This window comes from Balaenoptera ricei, chromosome 7, assembly GCF_028023285.1.
Source record: "Balaenoptera ricei isolate mBalRic1 chromosome 7, mBalRic1.hap2, whole genome shotgun sequence".
Lineage (NCBI taxonomy): Eukaryota > Metazoa > Chordata > Mammalia > Artiodactyla > Balaenopteridae > Balaenoptera > Balaenoptera ricei.
Genome location: NC_082645.1, coordinates 46344963 through 46371206, shown reverse-complemented (window position 1 = coordinate 46371206; position 26244 = coordinate 46344963). Strand labels below are relative to the sequence as shown.

Here is a 26244-nt window from a genome sequence, read left to right as displayed (position 1 = left end):
AGTCTTAACACGGTATCCCTGAACCCAAGGGTCTCCAAAGATGAGAGCAACTTTCGTGTTAACTATATATTCATATAGTTATTCACACTTTATATTCATATCACCTGGGAATAACTAACACATTTGGCAAGTTTACTATATTCCAGGAATTCTCCCAGGCTCTACTGCTCATCGACAGTCCTATGAGGGAAGTACCACTGTTCTCCCCATCTTGCAGATGCGGGAAAAATGAGGCCTAGAGAATTGAAGAAAATTGCCCATAGTCACTCAGCTGTTCAGAAGCAGAGCTGGGTGTCAGATGCAGACAGCCTGCAAAGACGCTCCAAAGATCGTGTTCTCGTCCTTTCTGTTACGTTACTGATGAACAGAACATCAATGAGAAACTCTCATTTCCTTGATTCTAATAATATCACTCCTCACACTGAAAAGAGACTCCCTGCCTATGCATGGTGCAGACAAGAAGAAAAAAACATTCACATCTGGGCTTTGAGAAAGCTCTCTGTGGTTCTCAGGCTTCACCTCAGAGCTGGCTCACAAAGCCCACCACACCTCCAGAGTGGGTAATGGAAGGAACACTCTGAGCGCGTGCTACATGACAGGGCCACCCTCAGACCTAAACAGATCTTTGTTACATCCACCACACCGCTGGGGTTAAAAAGAAGCCCACACTGTTACACCAGTTTCCAGCTAGGACCTAGAAGGTATGAAAGAAATGTGGAGTTTAAAATTTTTTGAAGTTTCCAAAAGAAGGCCTTCAGTGTCTAATGAAAAGACAAAAGCCCGAGGCAGCCCTCAGTTAAAAGTTTGCAATCCTACCCTAGTTTTGCCCCCATTCTTCCCACCCCCCTGAGGAACCCTCCTGCAGCCCTGACTGTAACGCTCTCCACCACTGTTCCTTGCTAAGGTTTACCGCCTCTGAAGCTACCTTGCCTGGGCCCTCTCTCCTAATTTAAACTCCATTCTCCCACCAGCTTGGAATTAGAAAAGGAAGCTGTCCCATGAAGTAACACTTCCCTTTCACTAGATAGTAAGGAACCCCGAGAAAAGCAAACTGTCCAGAGAGGAGGACTGGATGTGTTCTAGGTCCCTTCCAATGAAAAGTTTATTATTAAACAGACCTATACTAAACAGTGAATGACAAATACCTTACTCTTGAAAATCTGCACACCACTGCAGGGGTGTTTGCTTGCTACATCCCTGGTGGGATTTAAGATAGTGCTGGGAAGTTTATATCCCACTACACGGCCTCCTGTTCCTCGGCATATGGCTGGTCTGGGGAAAGGAAAAATCAAGAAGGCTTTGTGGAAACTTAGTCACCTACGTGTGGGTGAGGAAATAAAAAGAGAGGGAAAATGGAATGAATAGGAAGCCTCTCCAAGACTACTCAGAAAAATCCTGCATGTATCACTGGAGGGGGCCTGGAGTGTGGATGCCATTTGTGGTCACAAACCTCCTTCCCTGCAGGTGGACACAGTCAAAAGAGGCCAACGTTCCATTCATCTTCTCTCCCCCATCAGCTTCCTCGCTGGAATTGAAGATTTAGGTTGCCCAGCTCCAAAATATAATAATAATAATAACAACAACAACAACAATAATAACAGCTCTCTCCTTAGGCCATGATCTCCATCCTTTCTAAATCTGACCTTATTTATCTCAAAAGAAAAAAAATCTCTAGGCCTCACTTGGGTCAACAGTGGAGACTCTTCACCACTGAAAAACATACCATAAATGTTAATAGCATGCTCGCATGAAGAAAAGCCACACCATGAAGTAAAGTGGAACAAAAAAATCTTTGCTGTCACCTCTAACGTCCAACCTGCCCACAAGAAATGCCAGTCTTCACGAATGTCTCTATTTCCTCACCTACAGTAGCTTTTATTCAAGCAACTGAGTAAAAGGTAAGTGAACCACATCTTAGTGGATTTCATTGTGTTTTCCGTTTAATTAATCAAAAAAGTATATACAATAGTTTTCCTTTTATTCTTTTCCTTGCAAATACAAGCTAATTTAAAAGGGTTTTGTGAGCCGACCTGGCAGCTAAACACTTACAGCACTATCCCGTCACCAAAGGTGCTGAAACAACTGACCGACTTTAACAATCAACCCGTTTGTATTTGGAATACGACCTCTGCCTGTATTTTAGGAAGGAAGCTTTGCACCAGGAATATCAAATGAGCACAAGCTAGGGGCCAGGGGATGCAGAGCTTCGAGTGCAGGAATGCCAGCAAAATGTGCCTAAGCTTAAAAGCCAGCAGCCAGTTTTCTCAGCCATCAGTACCTTGGGCTTTCAAAACCAACTTATTCTTAAAGGAGGACAGTTTATCGGTTGGAATCATTTCATAAAACTGGAAAAAAGATAAAAACACAAGCCAATACTTTAAGCACTGCTCTCTGGAGAAATAGAGCATGCCTAGTCACATTTAAGGTCACAGCTTCTATAAAATGTTGCCAAATAATGGGTGTCAAGGGGCAGTTTTTTTCTTGACTTATTGAAGTCAGGAAAATTTCCTCCCCTAGAATGGCTCTGATTGGCAGATATTCTCTGAGAGAGGACAGCTGAGGCCTGTGGTCATTTTATGTCAATGGTTCAACTGAGCTGGTCTTCTCTCCCCCCTCACACACCCCTCTCTTTTTTTACCAATCCCCATGGCTACATCCAAAACTGCTACCCAAAATATGCTCATAGCAGTGGCTTAAAGGGACAGGAATCACTACAAAAAGAATACACACACTTGGGCATATGTCTTATGCAACTCATTGATTGAATATGCCTATGGTGATTTTTCTCAAAAGAACTTGTCAGATTAAAATTATAAATGACTTGAAACTGCTGGTATCTGTTTCATTTGGCTATTAGGGTGCTCAGGATGTCTAACTTAGGAAGGAGAAAATGACAAAATGTCCCAGGAATCAATAGACCCTTGTTTTGCTTGATTTTACTGACTAAAATTAACCCCTAACTTGATGGATTGGAGGCAGTATCAACTGCTTATTCTATTCTGTGAAGTAAAAGAGAAGTCAAACAACGACGACAACAAAATATATTTCTGAAACAGTATTCCCTAGGTACAAAGTTAAGTTATAAACTCGGAAATAGAACATGCTTACGATTGTTAACAGACATGAACCATGTACAAATTTAGCAACAACTTACCATATTAGACATCGTGACCTTTGGCACTGGCATTTTCCAATATCGTTTTAGATACCACTGGTGAAAGATGGCAGAAGTAATCTAATCTGTTAAAGTCCATGTCCCAAACAGAACTGCACTTCTAAAATAGCCTGAGCAAAGCCAACATCTTTTCACACTTACTTTTAAGGAACCAAGGAAACATTTTAAAAGAAATAGTGCATCAAGCATGTTCAGCAGGTGAGAATGAGCTTCAATAACAAGTCAGTAATACCTGCAACATGTATACCTAGGGAAACCTTAAGAGTAATGTGCTCACAGTTAAGAATGAAAAAAACCAGCACAACCTATTCAATATCGTCCATCTTTAGGAGGTAGCACTAGAAATTAGCTTCTTTTTTATTTATAAGCCAGCAAATTGATCCTTCTTAATATGTGTTTTTAACATGGTATTTCCGATTCAGGACATGGGACTCCAAGCAACGTGGCTGGCTCCACCACCATGTAGCACAAAGAAACAGAAACAACATGTACAAGACAGCCCAGGCAGGGCTTAAAGGTTCTCACAAAAATGTAGGATGTGAGTAGTTCATAGATAGCCCAGCTACAAATAGCTTCCCAAATTCCTTCACCTCCATCTTTGAATCGGGAATGCACCAACCAACTGGTATCACAAAATGCCCTAATGACATAGGGAAGGGGGAACAGGAGATTAATACTAACTACTGAGGTTAGTATTTCAAGGCTGAAAAGAACGAAACCATTCACCAAAGTTATTTCCTGGCATCAGTTTGAACTATGGGAAGGCATAGTTGTAGTGCAAAGGGGAAAAAAAACAAAATGAAAATAAACTGAACCCTTTAAATTATTTGGAAACTTCATACCAATCTCATTCTCATAGCTTTCTCCCACTAAAAATTTTACCCAGTATAAAGTAATAATACTACATAAGTAACTAAACCTTTCAGAAATAAACCCAAGATTCCGAATTGAGCCTTTTGTATAGGCTCTTTCTTTTCCACTTCCTTTCTCAGCTGCCTGCCTTCTAATAAGACAAACTCTTGGCAGGAACATAGAAGGTATCCAGACATTTGGATGAATTAGACAAGGAAAGTATAAATGAATAAACCCTGGCACTCAGAAATGAAGCAGTCTTTTAAAACCAAAGAGCTAAAACAGAGGCTAAATAATATAATGCTTTCTGACAAAGAAATTTACTTTTTAAAAAATGAGATACACACAGTTCTCAAGGATCATTAAGGCAGTATTCTAAATTAGTGTCTTTCAGATCAAGCTGAGACAGTAATTTCTAAACAATACCATTAGCCTACGCATGCCCCATACACAGTTCTTTAACAGATTTGTTTCATATTATAATCGATACATGTACAGTTACTTACTTGCTTCCTTCTGTAATGAGCAAACTGAGAAAGGCCTAGAACAGTTGCAAGAGCTCCTCCTCCAACAAGAATAGTCCCTTTCACTGCCTTTTGAAATGCCATTTCTTAGCCTACAGAGACAAAAAAAGAAACAAAAAAGTTATTTGGGATTTTTATCACATAATAATCCAATAACAAAAAGAGACTGCTTAGATTATGAAGTTATGTTAAACTAGAAAAGAAAACACAAAATAAGGAATTTATTAACAAACCAATTTGTATACCACAATTCAAAAACAATACACAAAAAAACCTAGGAAACTGACTTTATAAACTGACCATCCAATAGGAATTAAAGAAAGAAAAATTCAGAGACAACTGAGGTTATTTACATAGTATAAAGTCAAGAGAGCTGTGAAAAGAAATGTGTACCTGACAAGACTGCATGCTGTACTTGCAAATTTGTTCAACCACTAATCCCCTCCACAAAAAGAACTGGTGGAAGTCTTCTGTCACTCAACAGGACAATGAACCTCATGCTTGCTTTGGGTTCTTTGGCAAGTGTTGAATTCCACTCTGGTACAACTCCCTTCCTGAGTTTTCCCCTTCCGAATAAAGCTCTCACTAAAACCAAAAGCCAACACATTTACATTTCTATCCCTGGAAGAGTCTACACTTTACAGATAAAAAGTAAAAGAAAACCATGACATGATCCTTCTACGAAATGACAGAGATAACACTGCTATAATTCCTTTCATTAAGGGAACTTAAAAAAAAAAAAAAAAAAAGGTCTCTTCTAGCCAGAGTTGCATGGCACCAAAATTTCAAGGGGAAACCCTCCAGATCAAGCACTCCTTCATGCTCACTGTATATTTCTAAATAAAGTCTTGTACTGCGTTAGCTCTTGACTTTCTTTCTTCTCATTTGTTAAAAAAAAAAAAAATTCCACTATTGGATTGATGGAATTTCTTAATTTTTTTTTTTTTGAGGACTTAAATAGTCTAACTTTTTCAGAAGCCAAAAAAATAAAATAAAATAAATAAAAAATAAAAATTCCAACGAAAAACATCTTACTCCCTTTTATTCTGCTAAACAAACAAACAAAAAAAAACAAAAAAACGATAACACTGTGTGATCACCTAAAAACAATTCTAACTTAGAGTTGATATTAAGCAATTTGACCTGCCTAAGTCTTTCACTTACAAAAGCAGCTGGCACACCCACGTGTTACAGGGAAGCCACTACCCTACTTTCCTGAATGGGTGGAGTTCTGACCTGTCTGGACAACATACGTTATGCTTTAGAGATATCTCACAACTCAAATTATTTAATATGAAGTCAATTTTAACCTAGGATAGTAAAAAACATATAGTATCTCAACGTAAATTATGATACAGTTAAAATGTTTGAGTTCAGGGACTTCCCTGGTTGCACAGTGGTTAAGAATCTGCCTGCTAATGCAGGGGACACGGGTTCGATCCCTGGTCTGGGAAGATCCCACATGCTGCGGAGCAACTCAGCCTGTGTGCCACGTCTACTGAGCCTGAGCTCTAGAGCCCGCGAGCCACAACTACTGAGCCCATGTGCCGCAACTACTGAAGCCCGGGCACCTAGAGCCTGTGCTCTGCAACAAAGGAAGCCACCACAGTGGGAAGCCTCTGCACCACAACAAAAAGTAGCCCCCACTCGCCATAACTAGAGGAAGCCCACGTGCAGCAATGCAGACCCAACATAGCCAAAAATAAATAAATAAATAAATAAATAAATAAATAAATAAATTTATATATTTAAAAAAAAAAGTTTGAGTTCATGTTGACTGAATAGAATCTATTAGCATAACTATCCTAAATCAAAGAATTTCAAATGCAGTTGGTAACTATGACTCTACAGAAAATCCATTTTGGAATACTATAAATTATATACTAAAATAAAAGCTGGCATTTCTTAAAATTTTATTTTTCTTCTGATCTCATTCTTTTCTGACAAACTCCTAAATTCTAAGACTCATCTTTATTTTTAAGATTCTCACCAGAAAAATATTTCACATGCGTACGTTCTTTACTGCTAGAGGTCTCTTCTTTTCCATCCCTTCTCTGCATCAACCATCCCCTCTCTCCCAAGTTATGCAAAAGAGTTGGTGTATGTTGGCTGGGGCTTCCATTCATCATTCAGTCAACCCTAAGAAAAACCTAACGTCCACGATTGTTCTGATGGTGAAAACCGCAATTTAGCCAACTTGGAAGGCACCCCTTTGTCATAGCTCAGCATCACCATTCCTAGTACTGCTATAAATGTTCATATGGGTGCCTATCACACAACAGAAACCCTAGCAGCCCGGAGATAGCATGCTATCCCCTGGCTAACTGGGCTTCCCTGACAATTAGAGACAGAGAATAGAGACCTAGTTCTATTTACCTAAACAATGCCTGTGCCCACCCCGTATAGATAGCAGCCTGGCAGTCCCTTGGATGTGAGTTTTGTAGGTGGTTGACTTTAGCTCAGTATCATTGCTTCTGTCTTGTTGATAATGTCATTGATGACCTCACAAAGGACACCACACATCAATACAGCTAACTGAGGGATGTTATACAACACAGTCATAAAGTGTCTCAGCAGAGGTGTTCATTCAGCCAGTTAAGTTTGGAGCTAGTTTTTCCAATTGTGTAGTTCCCTACATTCCCTGCTCACCTTATTATATTGCCTCAATTTGATTTTCCTGAAACCAAAACTTGTTAAGGAGGATATCTTCATGGATTTTCTCAATGAGCCACAAATACTATGGAAGAACTGCATTGACATATTATTTTGCAGAGTTATTGATAATATTGGCTATAATAAAGTTTCTTTTTTCAGTATTTTCATAAAATAACCTATGCTTAAATATTATTATTTCTATTGTGATCAAATTTATCCACACGATAACCTAGCTGGTTGTAATGAATAAATCACTCTTACAAAAGCACATAATCAGTCGACTTCACCTGACTCTCCCAAGATGATGATGATCATGATTATCATCATGATCATCATTAATGTTATAATGACAATAGTTGCCATTTACTGAGTTATTTGCTACGTAAAGGGTACCATGCTTTTAATTCTTTATATATATCAGCTCATATCACCCTCACAACATCCTAATTTCATAAAAGAGGCACTTGCAGTTCAAAGAGAGTAGGGGATTTGTCCTAGGTCATTTCCTAGTAAGTGACAAAGCCACAGCTTAGTCTTTGCTCTTAATCACTAGGTGGTTCTGCCCTGCCTTTGCTCTGAAAAGCCAACCTCTCCCCAAGAGCCACACCATATTTTGCTATTACTCCCAAAAGAAAACCCTATTCACAAGCAGTCACCCAAAGTGTACAGTCCCTCGGCATTAGGTTTCTCTAAGGCAATGAGGAAGACTCTGACAAAATATCTGCTAGTAACCTTCTGCCAGATAATGTAAAAACTTTGTTTTAATGTTGACAGAAAGAAATGTAAAACCAGATTAACGTTAAACTATGTGCTGTGAACTACTTATACCCACTTACATTCCATTATAAGGAAAAAAGTTTTCACAATGATGACAAAGAGGAAAAGATTGCTTCCTTCTACATAAAAGCTGCAACCAGGAAGTTAGCAAAGACTGGGAATAAAAATGTCAATAAATCTTTACCTTTTGCAACTAAAAGTATGAGAAAGTCAGAGGTAGAAGAGAAAACCAGAGGTAGAAAAGAAAACCGGAGGTAGAAAAATCACCTAAAAATAAAATTCGCTTAGTTATCATAGCCTGATGTCTATGTTAAATAGCCTGTGAATAAATCATATATACATTGACTCAGGACTGGCTCCTGCATTTGCACAGACCAATGCCAGCCCTCTAATTCTTGCAAGGAGAACACAAGGCAACTAAACAAAACCCTAAACAAAGTTAGTCAACTAAATACATCTGTGAGTTTATCAACTGCTCTCAAGGGGTTTACAATCAATTTGGAGGATTAAATATCAAAGTCTGTCTTATAACTGTCTTATAACTAGTTGTGCTACACTGAATGTTATTAATACTCTGATAGACAGAAGACCCTGAATAGCCAAAGCAATCTTGAGAAAGAAGAACAAAGCTGGAGGCATCTCAATTCCTGACTTCAAACTATATTACAAAGCTATCATAATTAAAACAATATGATACTGCCATAAACACAGATACATAGATAAATAGAACAGAATAGAGAGCCCAGAAATAAACCCATGCTTACATGGTCAATTAATTTTCAACAAAGGAGACAAAAATATACACTGGAAAAATGACAGTCTCTTCAATAAATGGTGATGAGAAAACTGGACCAGCCACATGCAAAAGAATGAACTTAGACCACTTTCTTACACCATACAAAAAAATCAACTTAAAATGGATTAAAGACTTAAATGTTAAGACCTGAAACCATAAAACTCCTAGAATAAAGCATAGAGGGTAAGCTCCTTAACATTGGTCTTGGCGATGATTTTTTTTAAATTTGATACTAAAAGCAAAGACAATAAAAGCAAAAAAAAAAAAAAAATGAGTGGGACTACATCAAACTAAAAAGCTTCTGTACAGCAAAGAAAACCATTAACAAAATGAAAAGGCAATCTAATGTATGGAATAAAATATTTGCAAATCATATATTTAATAAAGGGTTAATATCCAAAGTATATAAAGAACTCATACAACTCAATAGCAAAAAAAAAAAAATTCAATTTAAAAACAGGCAGAATGACTAAGTAGACATTTTTCCAAAGAAGACGTACAAATAGCCAATAGGTACATGAAAAGGTGCTCAACATCAATAATCATCAGGGAAATGCACATCAAAATCACAATGAGATACCACCTCATACACACACACACACACAAAATGAGGTAAGTGTTGGCAAGGATATAGAGAAAAGGGAACCCTTTTGCACTGTTGATGGGGATGTAATTAATGTAGCCACTATGTGAAAACAGTATGGAGGTTCCTCAAAAAATTAAAAATAGAACCACCATATAATCCAGCAATTCCACTTCTGGGTGTATATACAAAAGAAACAAGATCACTATCTCAAGGAACTACCTGTACCCCCATGTTCATTCCAGCATTATTTGTAATAGCCAAGACATGGAAATAATCTAGAGTGTCCATCAATGGATGAATGGATAAAGAAAATGTGATACACACACACACACACACACACACACACCACACACACAAACACATACACACACAGAGAGGAATATTATTCAACCATGAAAAAAGAAGGAAACCCTGCTATTTGCAATAATATGAATGAAACTTGAGGGCATTATGCTAAGTGAAATAAGACACACAGGGAAAGACAAATACAGTATGATCTTACATGTAGAATCTAAAAAACCCCAACTCACAGAAACAGAGAAGAAATTGGTGGTTGCCAGAGACAGGGGGTGGGAGGTGAGAGAAATGGGTGAAGGTGGTCAGAATGTACAAACTTTCAGTTATAAGATAAATAAGTTCTGGGGATGTAATGTACAGCATAGTGACTAGTGAACAATACTGAATTGCATATTTGAAAGTTGCTAAGAGAAGAAATCTTCAAAGTGCTCATCACAAGGAAAAGAAATCGTAACTATGTGAGGTGATGGATGTTAACTAAACTTCCTATGATAATCATTTCATTTTATATGTATATGTATATATATATATGATCATTATGTTTTATGTCTTAAACTAATACAATGTTACGTGTCAATTTTATCTCAATAAACCTGGAAGAAAAAAAAAATTTTAATTACAGTCAAAAGAAAGGAATAGCTCAAAGTGGAGATAGGGAATCATGGTAAAGCACTATCTGATACCATTTTCATCAACCAGAAGATATAGCGCAGAATAAAACGAAGATGCTATTTCTCCTTTGTTCTATTCTAACTCAAGCACTGAGTTATCATGCCCTTAAAGAAAGAAAGGAATCACTAAATGGATAGTGATTATACTTCACCTGAATTTCTGTGACTTGGGTTCCCTCAAAATGAGTGGAAAGGCTGGAAGCGTTTATAAATAAAGCAGGCTGTTAAATTACATTATTTCCTAAACCATGTCAATATCAAATTGAAAAAAAAAAAATCAGTGACTATCCAGTCAAGATGGCACAGTGAATTTATGCTTCAGCTCATCCTGTATGCTCTAAATGCACGGTAATGACAAACAAAATAGAAAAAAGAAAAAAAAAAACATACACACAAACATATATACACATACATACTCTGATAGAAAAGAAAGCAAGGTACTATATCATTGCAGTGAAAAGAGATTAATTCTCACTAAAAGAATTAAAGAAGTTTTCAGAAGACAGGATACTTGAAAAGCCTCTTGAAGAAAAAAGGATTTGGAGGGGAGTGAGTACAGGCAGGTCTGGATTGAGAAAGATTTGGAGGAGAAAGAGGAACATCATGGTAATGTTCAGGAGGCACGCAAGTTGTTATCTGGTTTGGCTGGAGATGATGTTCATTTGAAAATGAGGTTTAAAAAGAAGCCCAGGGCAAGAGATAAGAACATTCTGTACATGTGAAATAAGATATTTTTCTATGATATTCTGTTGGCCATGAAAGCTGAGATTGCAGATGAAGGAAGCAAGCTGCTTCATCTCAGGACTTAATGAAGAATGTTCAAATAGATTTTGGTGTTGAAGCTTATGATGAAGACTGAGGGACCAACTGGAAGGCAATGAAATAGTCCCCACATGAGAAGACGAAAGCCTGGTTTAGGACAACACTGAAAAGTACTAATGCAGACATTGATGCTTTGCAGGAATCTCTAACGACAGCACTCAATTAGAGACCATTACAGAGTCTGACAAGTGATTACAGAAGGAAACAGGAAGAGACTGAAGGTCATAAGGGGCTTTAGCCTGGGTAACTGGGGATTTGCCCCAACATTACAACATTAAGAATCAGAAAGAGAAGCAAGTTTAAGGGAGAAGAGGAGTTCATTTGGAAGCAAAAATATTTAAGATCTTGACAGAACACCTACAGAGAGAAAACAGCAAACATATAGATAGGAGGGTCTTAAACTCACAAGAGTCGTCATAGCTAAAGCTATGGTGTGAGGAATTTTCTGCGTAAAACTGACAGATATACCTGTTCACAATAAAATGTACTTATTGCCAGCAAAACAAAAACTGGACTTGCCACTTCTCAAAGTTTGCTGACCCATACTTCTAGCTAACCCTGCAACTTATCTGGTTCCACAGAATTCTTGGCTGTCCTTTTAGGACTCTCATTATAGATAGAGTGATTTCGACAATGAAGACAACCGCTCAGACCCTATCTTAAATAGCTCCTGAGCGCTCACCACTTCTGCCTTCCTCCTGCTCATTGGTAAGGCTACTCTAACAGCTAAATCATGCATTTAGATGACTTAACCACACACTTGAGAATTAAAAACAAGAAATAACCACCCACTGGAAACGGCTGGGGTTCCCCTTGGCAACTACTCACAAGCAAATTTATTCCAGAACAAAAGCACACTTCCTGGCCCCGGAATTCTCAAAATAGAGTCCTCAAACTCCTCTCCCTGTCTTGCAGTCCTAGCTTCTCTCTTAAGTCAGCATAAATAAAAATCTATCCAAATAGATTTATCACTCCTCTGTGGAAGGATCCCTTCACTTCTACAAAAACCCCCTTATCCTCTGATCTCTTGCATAGAAACAGCTATTTCCATTTTAACCTCCATGCTCTCCATTAATTGAAGAAAAATTGAGACTTCTCAGGGTTTTGAGTCTTATGCCAGCACAGATGCAAACATATGTCTTTCCATCCTTCACAAGAATTATCAGTGTGGGTGCTGGGGAGGGAGGGGGACAGCTCAAAGATCATTTTCTGAAGAGTCATTTCAACCACAAGCCTTGTCCCTGTAACGCGTGTTCTCTAGCAAGATATAAAGGCATTCCATGCCCCTCCCTCTCTGATCACCTACACTGAGAACCCAAGATGAACAAGGCATTGAAAACATAAAATAAAACTCCCAGAATGTAACGTAGATGTAGCATGTGCTACTTCACTCAGCCCTTTACCTAAGCAGATGCAGGTCCAAAGGCAGGAAGACGCTCCTTACACTTCAGTTGTGCAGCTACCCTCCTCGTGGCTGTGCGTGGAAAGCCTCCCCCTCATCTATTTTGAGTCATGACACTCCGTCAAACCCACAGATGGCACAACTCAGAGCGCTAGGCCTCAAGATCCACCTGCACACAAACTCAGTGACTTAAGGGAGAAAGTTGCATGAATCTTACTAAATAAGGGTGCAGGGCCTCATCAGAGGAAGTCCTACCCAGAAAGTCATGGAACTTGACAGCAAGTTCACAGCAAAATGGAAGAACAGGGAGTGAACGCAAAAGCACCTTCCCACCCGAGTAGTTTTAACTATAAAAGTCAAGGTTTGGGGGGTGCTTTGAACTAGGCATGTTTCAACAAAGCAAACTCTTTATTCTTCCAATTGATGTGATAGCAAATGTTATGCATACTTTCCTATAAGAAAGAACATCACAGTTTAGGCACACCAAGCCTAAGCCTGATAAAGCGCTTACACAAACAAGTACCGATCAAAGCACACCATGTACTACTGCCTCTTTCCCCAAGGTTGACTTTATAGAGGGGAGAATGATTAGCGCTCTGCCTACAAACACATCCTCCCCAGCCAAGCACACATACATCTTACCCAGCAGCATGTGATCCCTACAGAAACACACAGTGAGCCCGCAAGCATGCTTTTTGAAAGCTGTCAGATATAAATGAACAAAACAGTCAACATCAGAGGCCCATCAGCCTGTTCTCTGCAAACAGAGAGGAGCCCTAGTCCATAAACTGAAATTGAATCATTCTTTTTTCAGTTGCTTTAAACATTTTTGAAAAGGATTTAGGCCAAGTCCCGATAGAAAATGGACCTAAGGGTTATCCACAAAAGATTATCCCAATGGAAATAAGTGAATGTATCAAATCCTGAAAAAACAGGAGACACTTAAAAGTGTCTTCACCTTCCCTAGGCCTTCCTCTATTGTGTGCATATATATATATACACATACATACATACATATATATTTTTTCCCTAAACCACAAACACCATAATAACAATGATAACAATTTACAGCCTACAGTTGTAAAAAATACATACACTGAACAGGATACCAAAGGACAAACAAAAAGATTTTTCTGAAATCACTGAGAAAAGCATTCTCCTGAAAAACAAGATAAAAGAAAGAACCATGTAAAAGTCAGCACAAAACTTATAAATGTAATGAGTCCTCAGACTCTGGATGTCCAAAATTTTGGCCTGTGGCTGATGAGGAAGCTCAGGCAACGTCATCACACGTGGCTGACACAGCATCCAAACCCTAGCTTGGTCCCTGTCTTTCACACCCTATCCAAAAGCCAGACTGCTTTAGGGAAGGGCAGGTTCCATTTCCAACCAATTTCCCCAGGAAATCCCTTGCCAGAAGGGCCCAACCCAAAAGATGGAAAAAAAAAAAAATCTCAATGACTGGAGAATATTTTAAGAAAGACAAAAGAGAAACAGAATCGGGAACAGAAAATGAAAGAAGACAAACACTCTATTTGTATTGGTCCACATAGCTTCAAGCCAGAAGGTACTTTGGAAATGATTCCTACTACTCACTCGGGGGCACCTTTAGGTCAATTATATCATTTTAGAACAAACACAACACACAGCTACAGATGACTGAGAGAGAGGTTAGCCCAGGACCATCCCTCAGGCTCAAAGGACAGCAGGCGCCTGGAAGCTTGACAGAAGGAGTTGACACAGAAAAGGGCTGCGCTCGTTTCAGAGGTTCAAATCAGACTTTAAGAAATGTAAGCAAAAGGCACCCCCCCCCCCAAAAAAAAGAGGAGGAAATAAAGTCAACCATTTAAAATGAGCCAGTTAGAAGCCTCTATCTGTTTATAAAAATTCAACTCAAACATTATCACATGAATTCTTTTGGTGTAATTTTTGGTTTTTTTAATTTAATATGCAATGCCACAACCAATTAAAGCATTTACTTCACAAAGTCCTCTAAAATGAAAACATATCAAAAGGGAAGAAGGCCTCAGAGGAACAAGAGGATACACGCTCACATTCTAACTGTCATTTATTATGTAAGACTCAATTTTAAAAAAATAAATAGGGTTGCCAAGGCAACTTCCATATTATGTATTTATGTTTTCTGCCATTTCTAAAATGCATACCAATACTATAAAGTCACAGATTTGACCCTTTTCTCTTATTTTCATAAGGTTCACTCTAGAATTACAAGAAATCAATGAAGCCCATCTCAGCTAACAATAGATTTATATTCATTAAATGCAAATGATCATAGTTTAATTCATAATGGAATGATTTCCACTGTATTTGCTCTCCATAGAATTGCTATTAAAAATCATGAAGAACTATAATTAGTTCATGCAGGGGAACTTGTTTTCCATTTTAAAATCATTTTAAAACTGAAATTAATATATATTCTCTATCATCTTAGATATGTTAATGGGTTTTTGTTTAAAGTTGTAAAATCCTATCAGTGATTTTCCATAAAAATATATGTCTGCCTTCTTTGTTTACCATATATGTAATTTAAGGTAATCCTGAGATGCATAAAATAAAATGCCCCTTATAAGAGAAATTCTGGAGCATTCCTTCCCCAAAATGCCCACCCCTTATAAAGAAACAAGTCAGGTTAAGGAACTGAGTGGATAGCATGCCAACTATGAAATAATAAACTTGCATCTATGTATCAACTAATAAGAAATGCCTCACTTAAAAAGAATATAGCAGACAATGAAAAAAGCTTTAATTCTGTCTTGAAGAAGAAATGTTACCAGTGAATCACACACAAAAATAATTCTTCAGGCAAACAGACCACACTAGTCCTGCGATTTTTTTTTTTTTTTTTTTTTTTTGGCTGCGTTGGGTCTTCTTTGCTTTCTCTAGTTGCGGCGAGCAGAGGCCACTCTTCGTTGTGGTGCGCGGGCTTCTCTTGTTGCACAGCACGGGCTCTAGGCACGCGGGCTTCAGTAGTTGTAGCACACAAGCTCCGTAGCTGTGGCTCGCGGGCTCTATAGCGCAGGCTCAGTAGTTGTGGCGCACGGGTTTAGTTGCTCCGCGGCATGTGAGATCTTCCGGGACCAGGGATTGAACCCGTGTCGCCCTCACTGGCAGGCGGATTCTTAACCACTGCGCCACCAGGGAAGTCCCAGTCCTGGGACTCTTGCAATCTTTCTGCCCCTTTACTAACCCTATTGTTGGGTTAGGAAAATGGTTCACATTCTTCTAGCAGCATAAATCCCCTTTTTTTAGATTTTACATTCTGTTATAGAGTCTACTTCGGTAATTAAGACAAGAGAAAACCCTTTACTTTGTTATAGAATAAACTGCAAATCAAATAACAGAGCTCAAAATATCTGCCTTTACACTAAAATATATCAAGCCTCTCTTCCGGATTTATTATAAACATAACAAACCCTTATAAAGTAATAACAATCATGGCTGTTGACTACACACCCTAAAATGTTTCATAAGAAAACATCTACTTCATTATATAAAAAGGGTTTAGGTGCTATAAAATAGTGCACAGGCACTGTGAATCAAATGAAAAGGTTTTTAACACATATAGATGATAATGAACTTTAGTCAAAAGAAATATACCCTAAGAAAATTTCAATTAATTTAGCATGTTCAGAAAAGGAAGTGCTTAAGATAATTAAGCTTCTATTTGCCTGGATCTTAATCAGAGATCTGTTTTGTTGTTATCCAATATCATATATTTTTAAGAAATATGTCATTAAGAATTAGGAAAAACTATCTACTAAATATAGGGATTTTTTTAAGGCTCAAAAAAATCTTAAAGAGACTTAAGATCATTATTCCAAAATCTCTTTTTTTTGAATAGCACAGATGTAGAAGGTTTGAGAATCTGCCTTAGAATGTTATGAGCACAAACAAAACTTTGAAAAACTGGCTTTTTTTTTTACTTCAAAATGCTGATACCAGTTGAGCTAACTCAGCTTTATTCATTATTTTTATCACCAAATACAAGGAAAATGTACCAATTCTTTCAAAAGTTCCAGTAGCAATTGCATTATATATGTCACTAAAAATGCATTTTAGGAAATACTTGTTGAAGATAGTTTATGAAATCCTGGGTTCATAAAAAACTATGATATAATTTTTATGATAATTAGTTATAGCACAATAATTTCAGTTAATTTAATTTACTTACATTGTAAATTAAAAAGTTCTAAATTTAATTACAGCTCTATTAATGCATAAGACATCGTTGGGAGTTATAACAGAGACCAAAAAGTATATGGGGTGGGGAGACCATTTATTCCGCTTCCTTGAGCTGGAGAAGATCCCCAGGAAATAAAGCTAAACACTTTTTACATCCTGTAACCACTTTTCCCCTATAGCCTGCTGAAATTTGCATTTAAAATTCACTCCCCTACATATCTAATAATCCATTGCATGTATAAATCTAACTATCAACAAAGGGTCAAATTACACACAAAAAGCATAGATGCAAAGAAAATCTAAGATGTACTACATCAAAATAATCATATTTGATATTATTTAGCTTAGTGATGACACTCCCTAAAAATGTCTCACCCTTAAGGAAGTAAGAATCAGACAACAGGACAGAGAGACTGCAGTCATTCTATTTCTAACAGAAATTTCTTTCAGAAGTATGGAATACATATCATACAACAGTTTGTAAATGCTCCATCCCCTGGCCCCTCAGAAAGGAGAAGAAAAGATAGTAGGTCTTCACCTATGCAAAAGTAAAAAACAAAGCTGTATTTCCATCTCAGTCATCTTGGCTAAAACAGTCTTGGTCATAAGATCTTATTCTCCTCACTTGAATGAGGCATCCTCTCCAAGCCTCTCCTTTTTAGAGTTTTCTTCTCTTCTTTAAAAGGACGGGCACACACCCCAAGTGGAAAGCTTTCAAGTACTAGACTATAAACAAGTCTAGGCACTGTGCATGAGATACTGTGTACCAACATTACACAGCTAATACCCTAGCATCTGACAGTCTAAAATTGAAATAGCATGCACAGGAGAAGATCAACGGTTCTACTCAATATTCTTGCTAAAACTGCCACCCTCTCCCCCCAAAAAAGTACACACACACCAAAAACCTCTATATTCTTTTAATTCTTGAAATACCACATTAAAAAAGAAAATCACCAGGGGGTATTCTAGAAGGAGAGATTAAGGAGACTCGCCTTGTAATTCCATCTATACCACTAACTTGCTTTGTGATTTCAGGCAAATCATTTGAATTTGCTGATCTTCACTCCACCTATAAATGAAGCATCTTTGAAAATGTCCAGATCTATTTTATCTTTAAATTTGTATTATTTTATGGTTTTTCTTCATTCAATAGGTGCAGGGGGAAAAAAAAAAACCTTCTGCACTAAACTTGGTACTCTACCTTAATATCCTATTTATTTAGCAATGTTGGATGATTAAGGCTTGCATTCATTCTTTCATTCAATAATTACTTACTAATCATTTAACATATGCCAGGCACTAAACATACAACTGAGAACAAACATAACAAAAATCCCTGCCTTCTAAGAGCTTACATTTGAATGGAGTTTATAGTTTTTAAAAAAAAAAAAAAAGTCTAAACTATTTTGAATTTAAATATTTCAAAAATACAAATCACACTTTGTCTTCTTAAAAATATTAACCAGGAATTCAATTATTGATGACTTGGAGCCATCCTTATATACATTAGACTATGCTGCTAGGGTAATGTCCTCAGGAACAGTTGAATACTGTTACCTCTTTACTCAGTGGCTCCAAACCACACTGCTCCCATTTGAATTCTTCCTGTATCTGCTTTATAAAGTTTTCCTGGTTCTTCAAACTATCGGGCTGATGGTAATTTTCCCTTTTCATCTTTGAGCTCTCCAGCTCACTTCTAACTTGTTGCCACTGTGGTCAGAAAAGTGAGAGCCAACTTAGCTAAAACTGTGTTTAAAATACAAATAACTCTGAGCAAGGCAAAAGGAGCAACTCATTAGCATTCTAGCTTTTGGATTTTCAACATTCTGGCTCTGTTTATTCAAGGGCCTTTTTCCCCCTTCCTTCCTTTGTTCTAGGTCAGTGGATCTTACCAGATAATGTCTTACCAGAAGTTTGCGGTACACAGCGTGGATGAAACAAACTACACAGGTCTCCGATGAAGATTAAGAATTTCAAGCCAGATACAAGCACATAGTCCAAGATAAGAAAAAGAAAATTCTTATTTCATTTCTGCCTCATCTGAACAAATTCACATTACATATATGAAAAAAATTATGGCAAAGCTGTATGCTTCTGCTCTAGAAACAACTAGAACCTTTTTTCTGTGCTCTCTTGGATTTAAGGAAAAGATTACAGATAAATGGGCCAAAAAAGAAGCTATCTGCCACTCTTAAAAAACTTCAAAATTCATTGTGGGAAACTGGTTTATGAAAAATGCACTTACCATCGGTGAGGGAGAGATTAAAATTGTACACTCTAAGAAAATAATGAAAGCAGCAGTTCAACAAAACTCAGGGAAGTATCACTGAAGGAACTACCCAACTAAGGAAGATGAAAAGAGGAGCATTCATTCCTACAGCATGGATTCAGCTCGGATTGACTGAATGTCTGCTATATCCTCAGCATTGTTCTAGGGGCTGGCAATTTCTCTGCTCTCGTGGATTGGGGGAAACAAAAAATAAACCTATAAACAAATTTAAAAATTGAGTACTTTGAAACTGACAAGTGCTATGAAGAACATAATTAGGTTGGAGAGTGACTGGGGGTAGGAGGGACCTACTTTAGATAGAAAGTCCATGCAGGTTATTTGGCACAAACGTAATTGAGGAGGCAGAGCCAGCCACACAGGGATCTAAGAGAAGGGCCTTCTACACAGAGGGGACAGGCATACAAAGACACACAGCAGGTGTACACCTGGCCTCCACTGGACACTAAAAGGCCACTGCAGGGGCACCACAGTGAATCATGTGGGCAGTGGGTTCCAGATCAGGTCAGAGAGCCAGACATGTGCCAAGTCATGTATGACTTCCTTCTAGCAAGGTGTTTATTCTGACAAGATGGAGATAGAAAATCAGTGGAAGGTCCTAATCAGTGCAATGATACAATGGAATTTATACAGAGGGAGGGTGGAAAGAAGATCGACCCTAGCTACAGCGTAGAGGATGTTTTCCAAGGAAATAAGAGTAAAAGCAGTTGCTTTTTCTTAAGGACACCATTAGCCCTGTTCATAATGAGTAGATGAAAGTATGAAAAAAGGAGGTAATGGGGAGAGAGAGAGGAAGAGTTAATAAATCATATGAGAAAATAGTAAAAAAAATGTAAACCACAATCAAAAATAGGATTCTGTAATAGGAAAACAAACACTTCAGAGATATCTTGAATATAAATGTCTGCTGAACTTACACACTTGAAAGACTGTTCCAGCCCATTCAGTCTAACAAGCTGGTAACAAAGAACAGAGTGTCAACTGAGAGAGCCTCTCAAATGCCAACAGCAGAGGTCCTTTTTATACTTCTATTCCCCCTTGGGCTAGGGTATGTTGCAGGTGACTTTCCCGCCCAGCAACTCATGATATCTTGAACTGATTTTGAACTCATATTGGAAAAGAACCCTAGGTCACACCTCAACAAGCTGAGGCACTCGGAACATTCCCCACCAACCACACAGGCAGGGCGCTAAAGAGCTGTGTGAAACTTACTGACACACTGAGTATAGAGGTAATAGACAAGAGAGACTGCATATGAATAATTACAGTTATTTATATTTATGGGTTTGAATCTTGAGGATGTCTGGCCTCTCCCCATTTTATTTCATAATTTTCCCCCTGCTGGAGACTGAAGAGCAAAAGTCAATTGCCTGAGTGTTGGCATCACACTGGAAACTAAAGGGCCATGCATTTCAATTCCAGCTCAAGAAACACTCTGGCTGAGCAGATGTAATTCACCAGACCCCAGTGGGCTAGGCTCGCACTGTTGTCAGTCAAAGCACATAGCTGATGGAAATCAGCAGAGCACATTAGCAATTTATACTCAACAGCCTCTTCTCAACCATAAATTCTGAGATAATGTTAAGTGAAACCCAAAGTTAATCCAAAAAATTTAGCCCATAGTTGAGCCTGTGATTTTACCACGAGGCCATCAGGACTTACAAAAATGACTTACAAAATGGTATTTCTAATAGGACTCCTGTCAAAATGCCAGGTTCCAACATCCACGCAGCGACCTTCAGGCATGACCTCACCCAGTGCACTTGTGCCTACTCCCTTGGTCATTAGTTTGGCAGCAGCAAGAGCGTGGTTTGTTTTTCAGGCTGTATCTTGAGGCTCTGCAGCGATCACAGGACAGGCAGTCAGCAACCGGAGCCAGACCCCCACCCTGCGACAATCTCAGCCTCAACAAAGCCACCTGAGTTTTCTGGACTTCAGATTCCTCACATAAAAGATTGAGATCATCTAGACATTTCCTTTTTCATGCATTGCTAGACCCCATAAGCTTGGCTTTCTGCTCTCCAGAGTCTCCTGCCATTTTTCCCATCCAAACTGGACCACAAGGGTAGGTCACTCACCAGGCCAAAATGACTGCCATCCTCTTACCCCACTCTGACTTGAAATAGCAACATTTTTATGCTGGTAATAATTATAAATGTCTAGAAATAAGCGGACAGCCTTAAATAAGTTACACATTCTAAAATTTCTTGACTGCTTAGGAATTAATTCTTTCTGGGTTAATTACACTCTGGATAGAGATAGGGTAATGGGCAATAGAAAATTAATTATGAAGAGAACAAAAGTAGATAAAATAGTATCTGTGTGTGTTTATGTTTTAAAGTATATGTGCATACACACACACACACACACACACACACACACACACATACATAAAGGCTAGAAGGACATACCCAAAAATATTTAAAATCTCATCTTTGAATAGTAGGGTTGAAAGTCATTTTTATTATCTTCCTTGTGTGTATCATTTTTTAAATTTCTAAAATGATCACGTTATTCTTGTAATAAGAAGGAAAAAAAAAACAACCAATCTATGTGTGTATATGTGTGAGTGAGAGAAAAGAGAGAGAGAAAAAAAAAATAAGAGCTCTAAAGAGCACCGTGCAGATAGATAGCTGACATTTGACTAAATCCCATATCATTTGACTACTACTTGAGTGATTTTCCTGTTACACAACTTTTCTCATCTTTAATGAACTAGATAGAGTAAAAGACCCACACAGAGAAGGAAAAGGATATTTTGCCTTTAGAATTTATTAGGACTCTTGGAACAAGAACTAGAAAATGTCACAGAATTATCTACCTTATTCTGAAGAACAGTCTCTACCCTAACTGAGCTGAATTTGCCTCGAGCATCTGACACAATAACTATTTAAGCCTGAGTTAACCTACCCCTAAACTAGTCTTGAATTTCTAGTTATTTCATATTACATCGTCTCAGGGATTTAAAGTTGAACATCAGAAATCCCAACAACTAATCAAACCAGTGACTGCAAACCTGATCGAACTTACTGGCCTTTAGTGTTCCCCAGGATTCAACTCCATAAACATAGAAATTCTTCAGCCAACAACACACCCAGGGGACCCCTCCACGGTGCCAGCCCTGAAGGAAGCCACAGGTACACGGAAAAAGCACAGACCATCCTAGACGGAGGCCAACACTCTCTCCCTTTCCCTGCCCCGTGACAATTCAGTGCTTACACGCAGGAACACAGCTACTCCCCTAGGCATAACTGGGATCCTTCTGTCATAGGGTGCTGTCCTTGGCATATTCAAACCACACCACTGACCAGTCAATAGAACATTCTCTGCGGGAGGTAGCCAGTGTAGAGGTCATCAGAGACCCCCCCCCACTGGATTGAATTCCAACTCAGTCACTTACTAGCTGTGTGACTGACTGTGAGCTTTCGTCTTCTCATGCATAAAATCTCATCTGTTTCGCAACTTACATTGAAAATTTGAGATAATGTAGATGAAGTGTGGAAGTATATCTGCTGTCAACAACTCCCATTACTCATACGTAACTTGCAATGGGTCCCCACCCGTGCAGTGCTGAACAGGGCGATACAGATTGTGGTTAGAGAGAACAAAGGCAGCCGTAACCTAGCTTTAGCCCAAGCAGCACTTGGCTCTGACCAAGCAAGTGCACTTAAGACTCCCAGGTTGGGGGAATGAATCCTGTGAGTCATTTCCCTTGAAAAAAAATAGTAGGCAGGTCTCTTCCAGCATTTCTCTAGCATCTCTCCCCCAAATAAACATTCTTTTCCACAGAACGGATACCATTATTTGTGGAGCGTTCTGTCAAAAATAAAAACCCTGTAAAGCCCAGCATCTAATGCAGATCTGACTCCAGGCCACAGGTTAGCTGTTCCAGAGGTCACAGGATGCAGCGGGCTCTTTTGCTTTAGGTCAGACTCTGAGCGCGTGGAATCCAATGTTTATAGTCTATCTCCAGTAGTTCAATTAGTCAGAGGATTTAAAACCATCTCTGTAAAAGGCTTTATCTAAGGTTTGTGTCCTGAGTTAACCCAACTCACTGGGAAAATTTTGACCCATAAGAGTGGTTTTTTGTCCTCTATTCAGAATATTTCCTGGTATTTATTGTTAGTTCAGAGAGGGTGAGGAATTTCTTTCTGGCTCTATCACAAACCTTGAACACCCTCTACCTTGGAAAAAAATACTAATATAAAAACAAAATGCTACCAAAACAGTCAACTCTATGAGTCAATGTATTTTTAAAGAAACTGAGATATTTCTCAAGAATGTGTCCCTTCTTAGGATCATGCCCTTTTCCCAAGATGTAAAAACATATACCGTGACTCTGACTAACTACACAGCAAGAACCTAGGAACAAGAGTCATTTAAGTGCCCAAAGAGTCTTGTTTGGCTATTCATTCAGTGCATGCCAACCACTAGCCAACAGTCTGTTGTGTCCTCCAAACCACCTTTGCCCATGTCCACACAATCCCGCCCGCTCCCCCCGGATGCCTCCATCACCCCTCAACCCACCCTTGCCCTCTTACCACCACTCCTCGTCCACTGACAACAAGCAGTGACTCACTCCTGCCACCTCATCTCACATTTGCTCTTCCCACCCTTTTCTGACTAGATTCTGATTGCTGATGTCTGATTTACATTATCTCAATTCTTGATTAAATATAATTAATCAGTTCATAGGATCAAAGGAACCAAGGTCTGAAGAGACCTAAAAGGAACTGAACATCTTGACCAAGGTTCCCAAAGGCTCCACACACCAATCCTGCCAACTGTAAGCGGGCACTGGAAACCACCCGGTCAAGCATACCGAACCAATACCAGAAACCCACATTTGTTTGAGGTTCTTTGGGGGTATAACTGCAAAAGTTAATGATTACAACTCAACATAAAGCAATGACTATGGTGAACAAAATCACTGGATACCTCAAATAAAAGTCACTCGGTAAAAGAAAAAGAACACAGGACTAAGTCTGCCTACTCACTAACCACATGGTCACCAATTTTCCTCTGCTTTGTCAGAAAATTTGCCTCCACTATTAAAGAAAAAGATGGTACACAAAATATAGTTTATATTTTGTAACAGAGAGGCAATATGTAAACTTAAATATGTATTGAGTTTTCCTTTATTCAACATATTCATTCAGCACCTACTGTGTTAAGACTGTGAGTAAACAAATGTGAATCATTTATAGTTTCTGTCTTTAAGGAACTCACAACTTGGAGAAGAAGATTCTAAAACAAATATGAGTGATACAAATAAGGTTTGGACTAGGGTCTAAGGGAGTAATTACCCATGGGGTTAATTAAGGGGAGGTAGGAAACATCATCAGGGCAGATTTGTAGAGAATGCAATAATTAATCATATGTTGAAGGTTCAACAGATCCAAGTGAACATGAGCAAAGACATGATTGTATGAATGAATACTGCATTTTCAAGAACAAGGGGGTGTAATATGTATGTCTAGAGAACAGGATGGTATACAGTAGTTATAAGTGAGGAGATGAGGAGACTGAACAGGCAAGCAAGGGTAAAATCTCTGGAGATCTTATGTGCCAGTCAAAGGATTTTGGTCTTTGTCCAGTAAGCAATGGATCCCCAAAGAAAGCTTTTAAGCATATTTGATGGCTACATACTGTGTTACAAGGACTGTGCTAGTAGGTTGATACATGTTATACTAATCCTCACAACATTCCTAGTAGGATGGATAGACACATTTGAATTTAAAAACCATCCTAGGGCTTCCCTGGTGGCACAGTGGTTGAGAATCTGCCTGCCAATGCAGGGGACACGGGTTCGAGCCCTGGTCGGGGAAGATCCCACATGCTGCGGAGCAACTGGGCCCGTGAGCCACAACTACTGAGCCTGCGCGTCTGGAGCCTGTGCTCCGCAACAAGAGAGGCCACGGTACTGAGAGGCCCGCGCACCGCGATGAAGAGTGGCCCCCACTTGCCGCAACTAGAGAAAGCCCTCGCACAGAAACGAAGACCCAACACAGCCATAAGTAAATGAATGAATAAATAAGATTTTAAAAAAAAAAGATTTAAAAACCATCCTCCCACTCCCCACTACCAGAAGCAGTGCTGGGAGATAAATTAAAAGGACACACATCTGGGAGAAGGGAAATTAGGAGACTGGTTGTAAACATCCCAGCAAAAACTCCTAAAGGTCCATACTAAGCCAATGACAGTAACAAGAGTGGAGAGCACACAGTCTAAATACGTTTGACTCTGATGATGGTCCCCAGAAGCAGCACTCCTTAGCTTCTGCCAAATAGGAGAAAGCACCTCCCCCAGGGGTTGCACCACCATTTTGGCTGAGAAAGAGGCCCTCAGAGCACCTGGCGCTCCTGGCCACTTGAGAGCAGTCCCCAAAGGAGGCCGTTATACTCCAGTTGGCCACCAAGCCATCAGGAGATGCCCTAGGGCTACAGATACTCTGACGAGCCTTTTGCTCACCCTTGGCCACCACATCAACAGGAGCTGCCAGATGTCTGCAACCAGCTCCCCCCAGGACATCACAGGACTAACCCTAGCATGCTCCACAATCCTCTTTACCTCAGTCATCACCAGAAGCCCAACCTGCCCCATTTCTCACCTTCTCAGACCTCTCTCCTCCCCAGTTAAGCCCTCTAGAACTCAAAATCTATCCTTTTCTTCTCTAGATGTTCCTTTCATCAGGCAATACCCTGAAAACATGGAGAAAGCAAGATTTAATCTGAATTTAGAAGGCTGAAGCCTACCTACACTGTTTTCACAGCATCCCATTAAAGGGAGGTTGTTTATACTCTCATATTTAAGTCCAGCGTTCAGCCAGGATAAACAGGGATGGCTGTATCAGTTGCTAAAATATCAAAACATCTCTGAACCAGGTGATAACTAGCCCCTTTCCTAGGACCTTCCTATGATTAAGTGATTAAGTGATTAAAGAGTTAACGTGTAGCCTCACAAAAGGCTCCAGGACCCCACCCCAGACTAGAGATCTGTATCTGCAGTACCCATTCCATTTTAGTTGCAAATACTTTGAGTTAAATGCCTGCTTCTATTCTGCAAATCCCCCAGCCTGGAGATCATTAAGTGTCTCACCATTTCACCTTCCAATTTCTCCTCTATCCTCTTTCAAAAATCTTACCTGTTTTTTTTTTTTTTTTGAATTTTATTTTATTTTTATACAGCAGGTTC

At 39.0% G+C, this 26244-nt stretch overlaps 1 protein-coding gene across 4 annotated transcripts in view; it reads right to left on the bottom strand.

The window, feature by feature from the left end:
• Positions 1 to 26244, bottom strand: part of GPD2 (glycerol-3-phosphate dehydrogenase 2) — a 137772-nt gene that overhangs the window by 94724 nt on the left and 16804 nt on the right. For all 4 annotated transcript variants that reach the window (XM_059927909.1, XM_059927910.1, XM_059927911.1 and 1 more), the window contains exon 2: positions 4534 to 4643. In XM_059927909.1, coding sequence (XP_059783892.1) covers positions 4534 to 4635 — 102 coding nt within the window. In that variant the 5' untranslated portion in view covers positions 4636 to 4643. The remainder of the gene's footprint in view (positions 1 to 4533; positions 4644 to 26244) is intronic.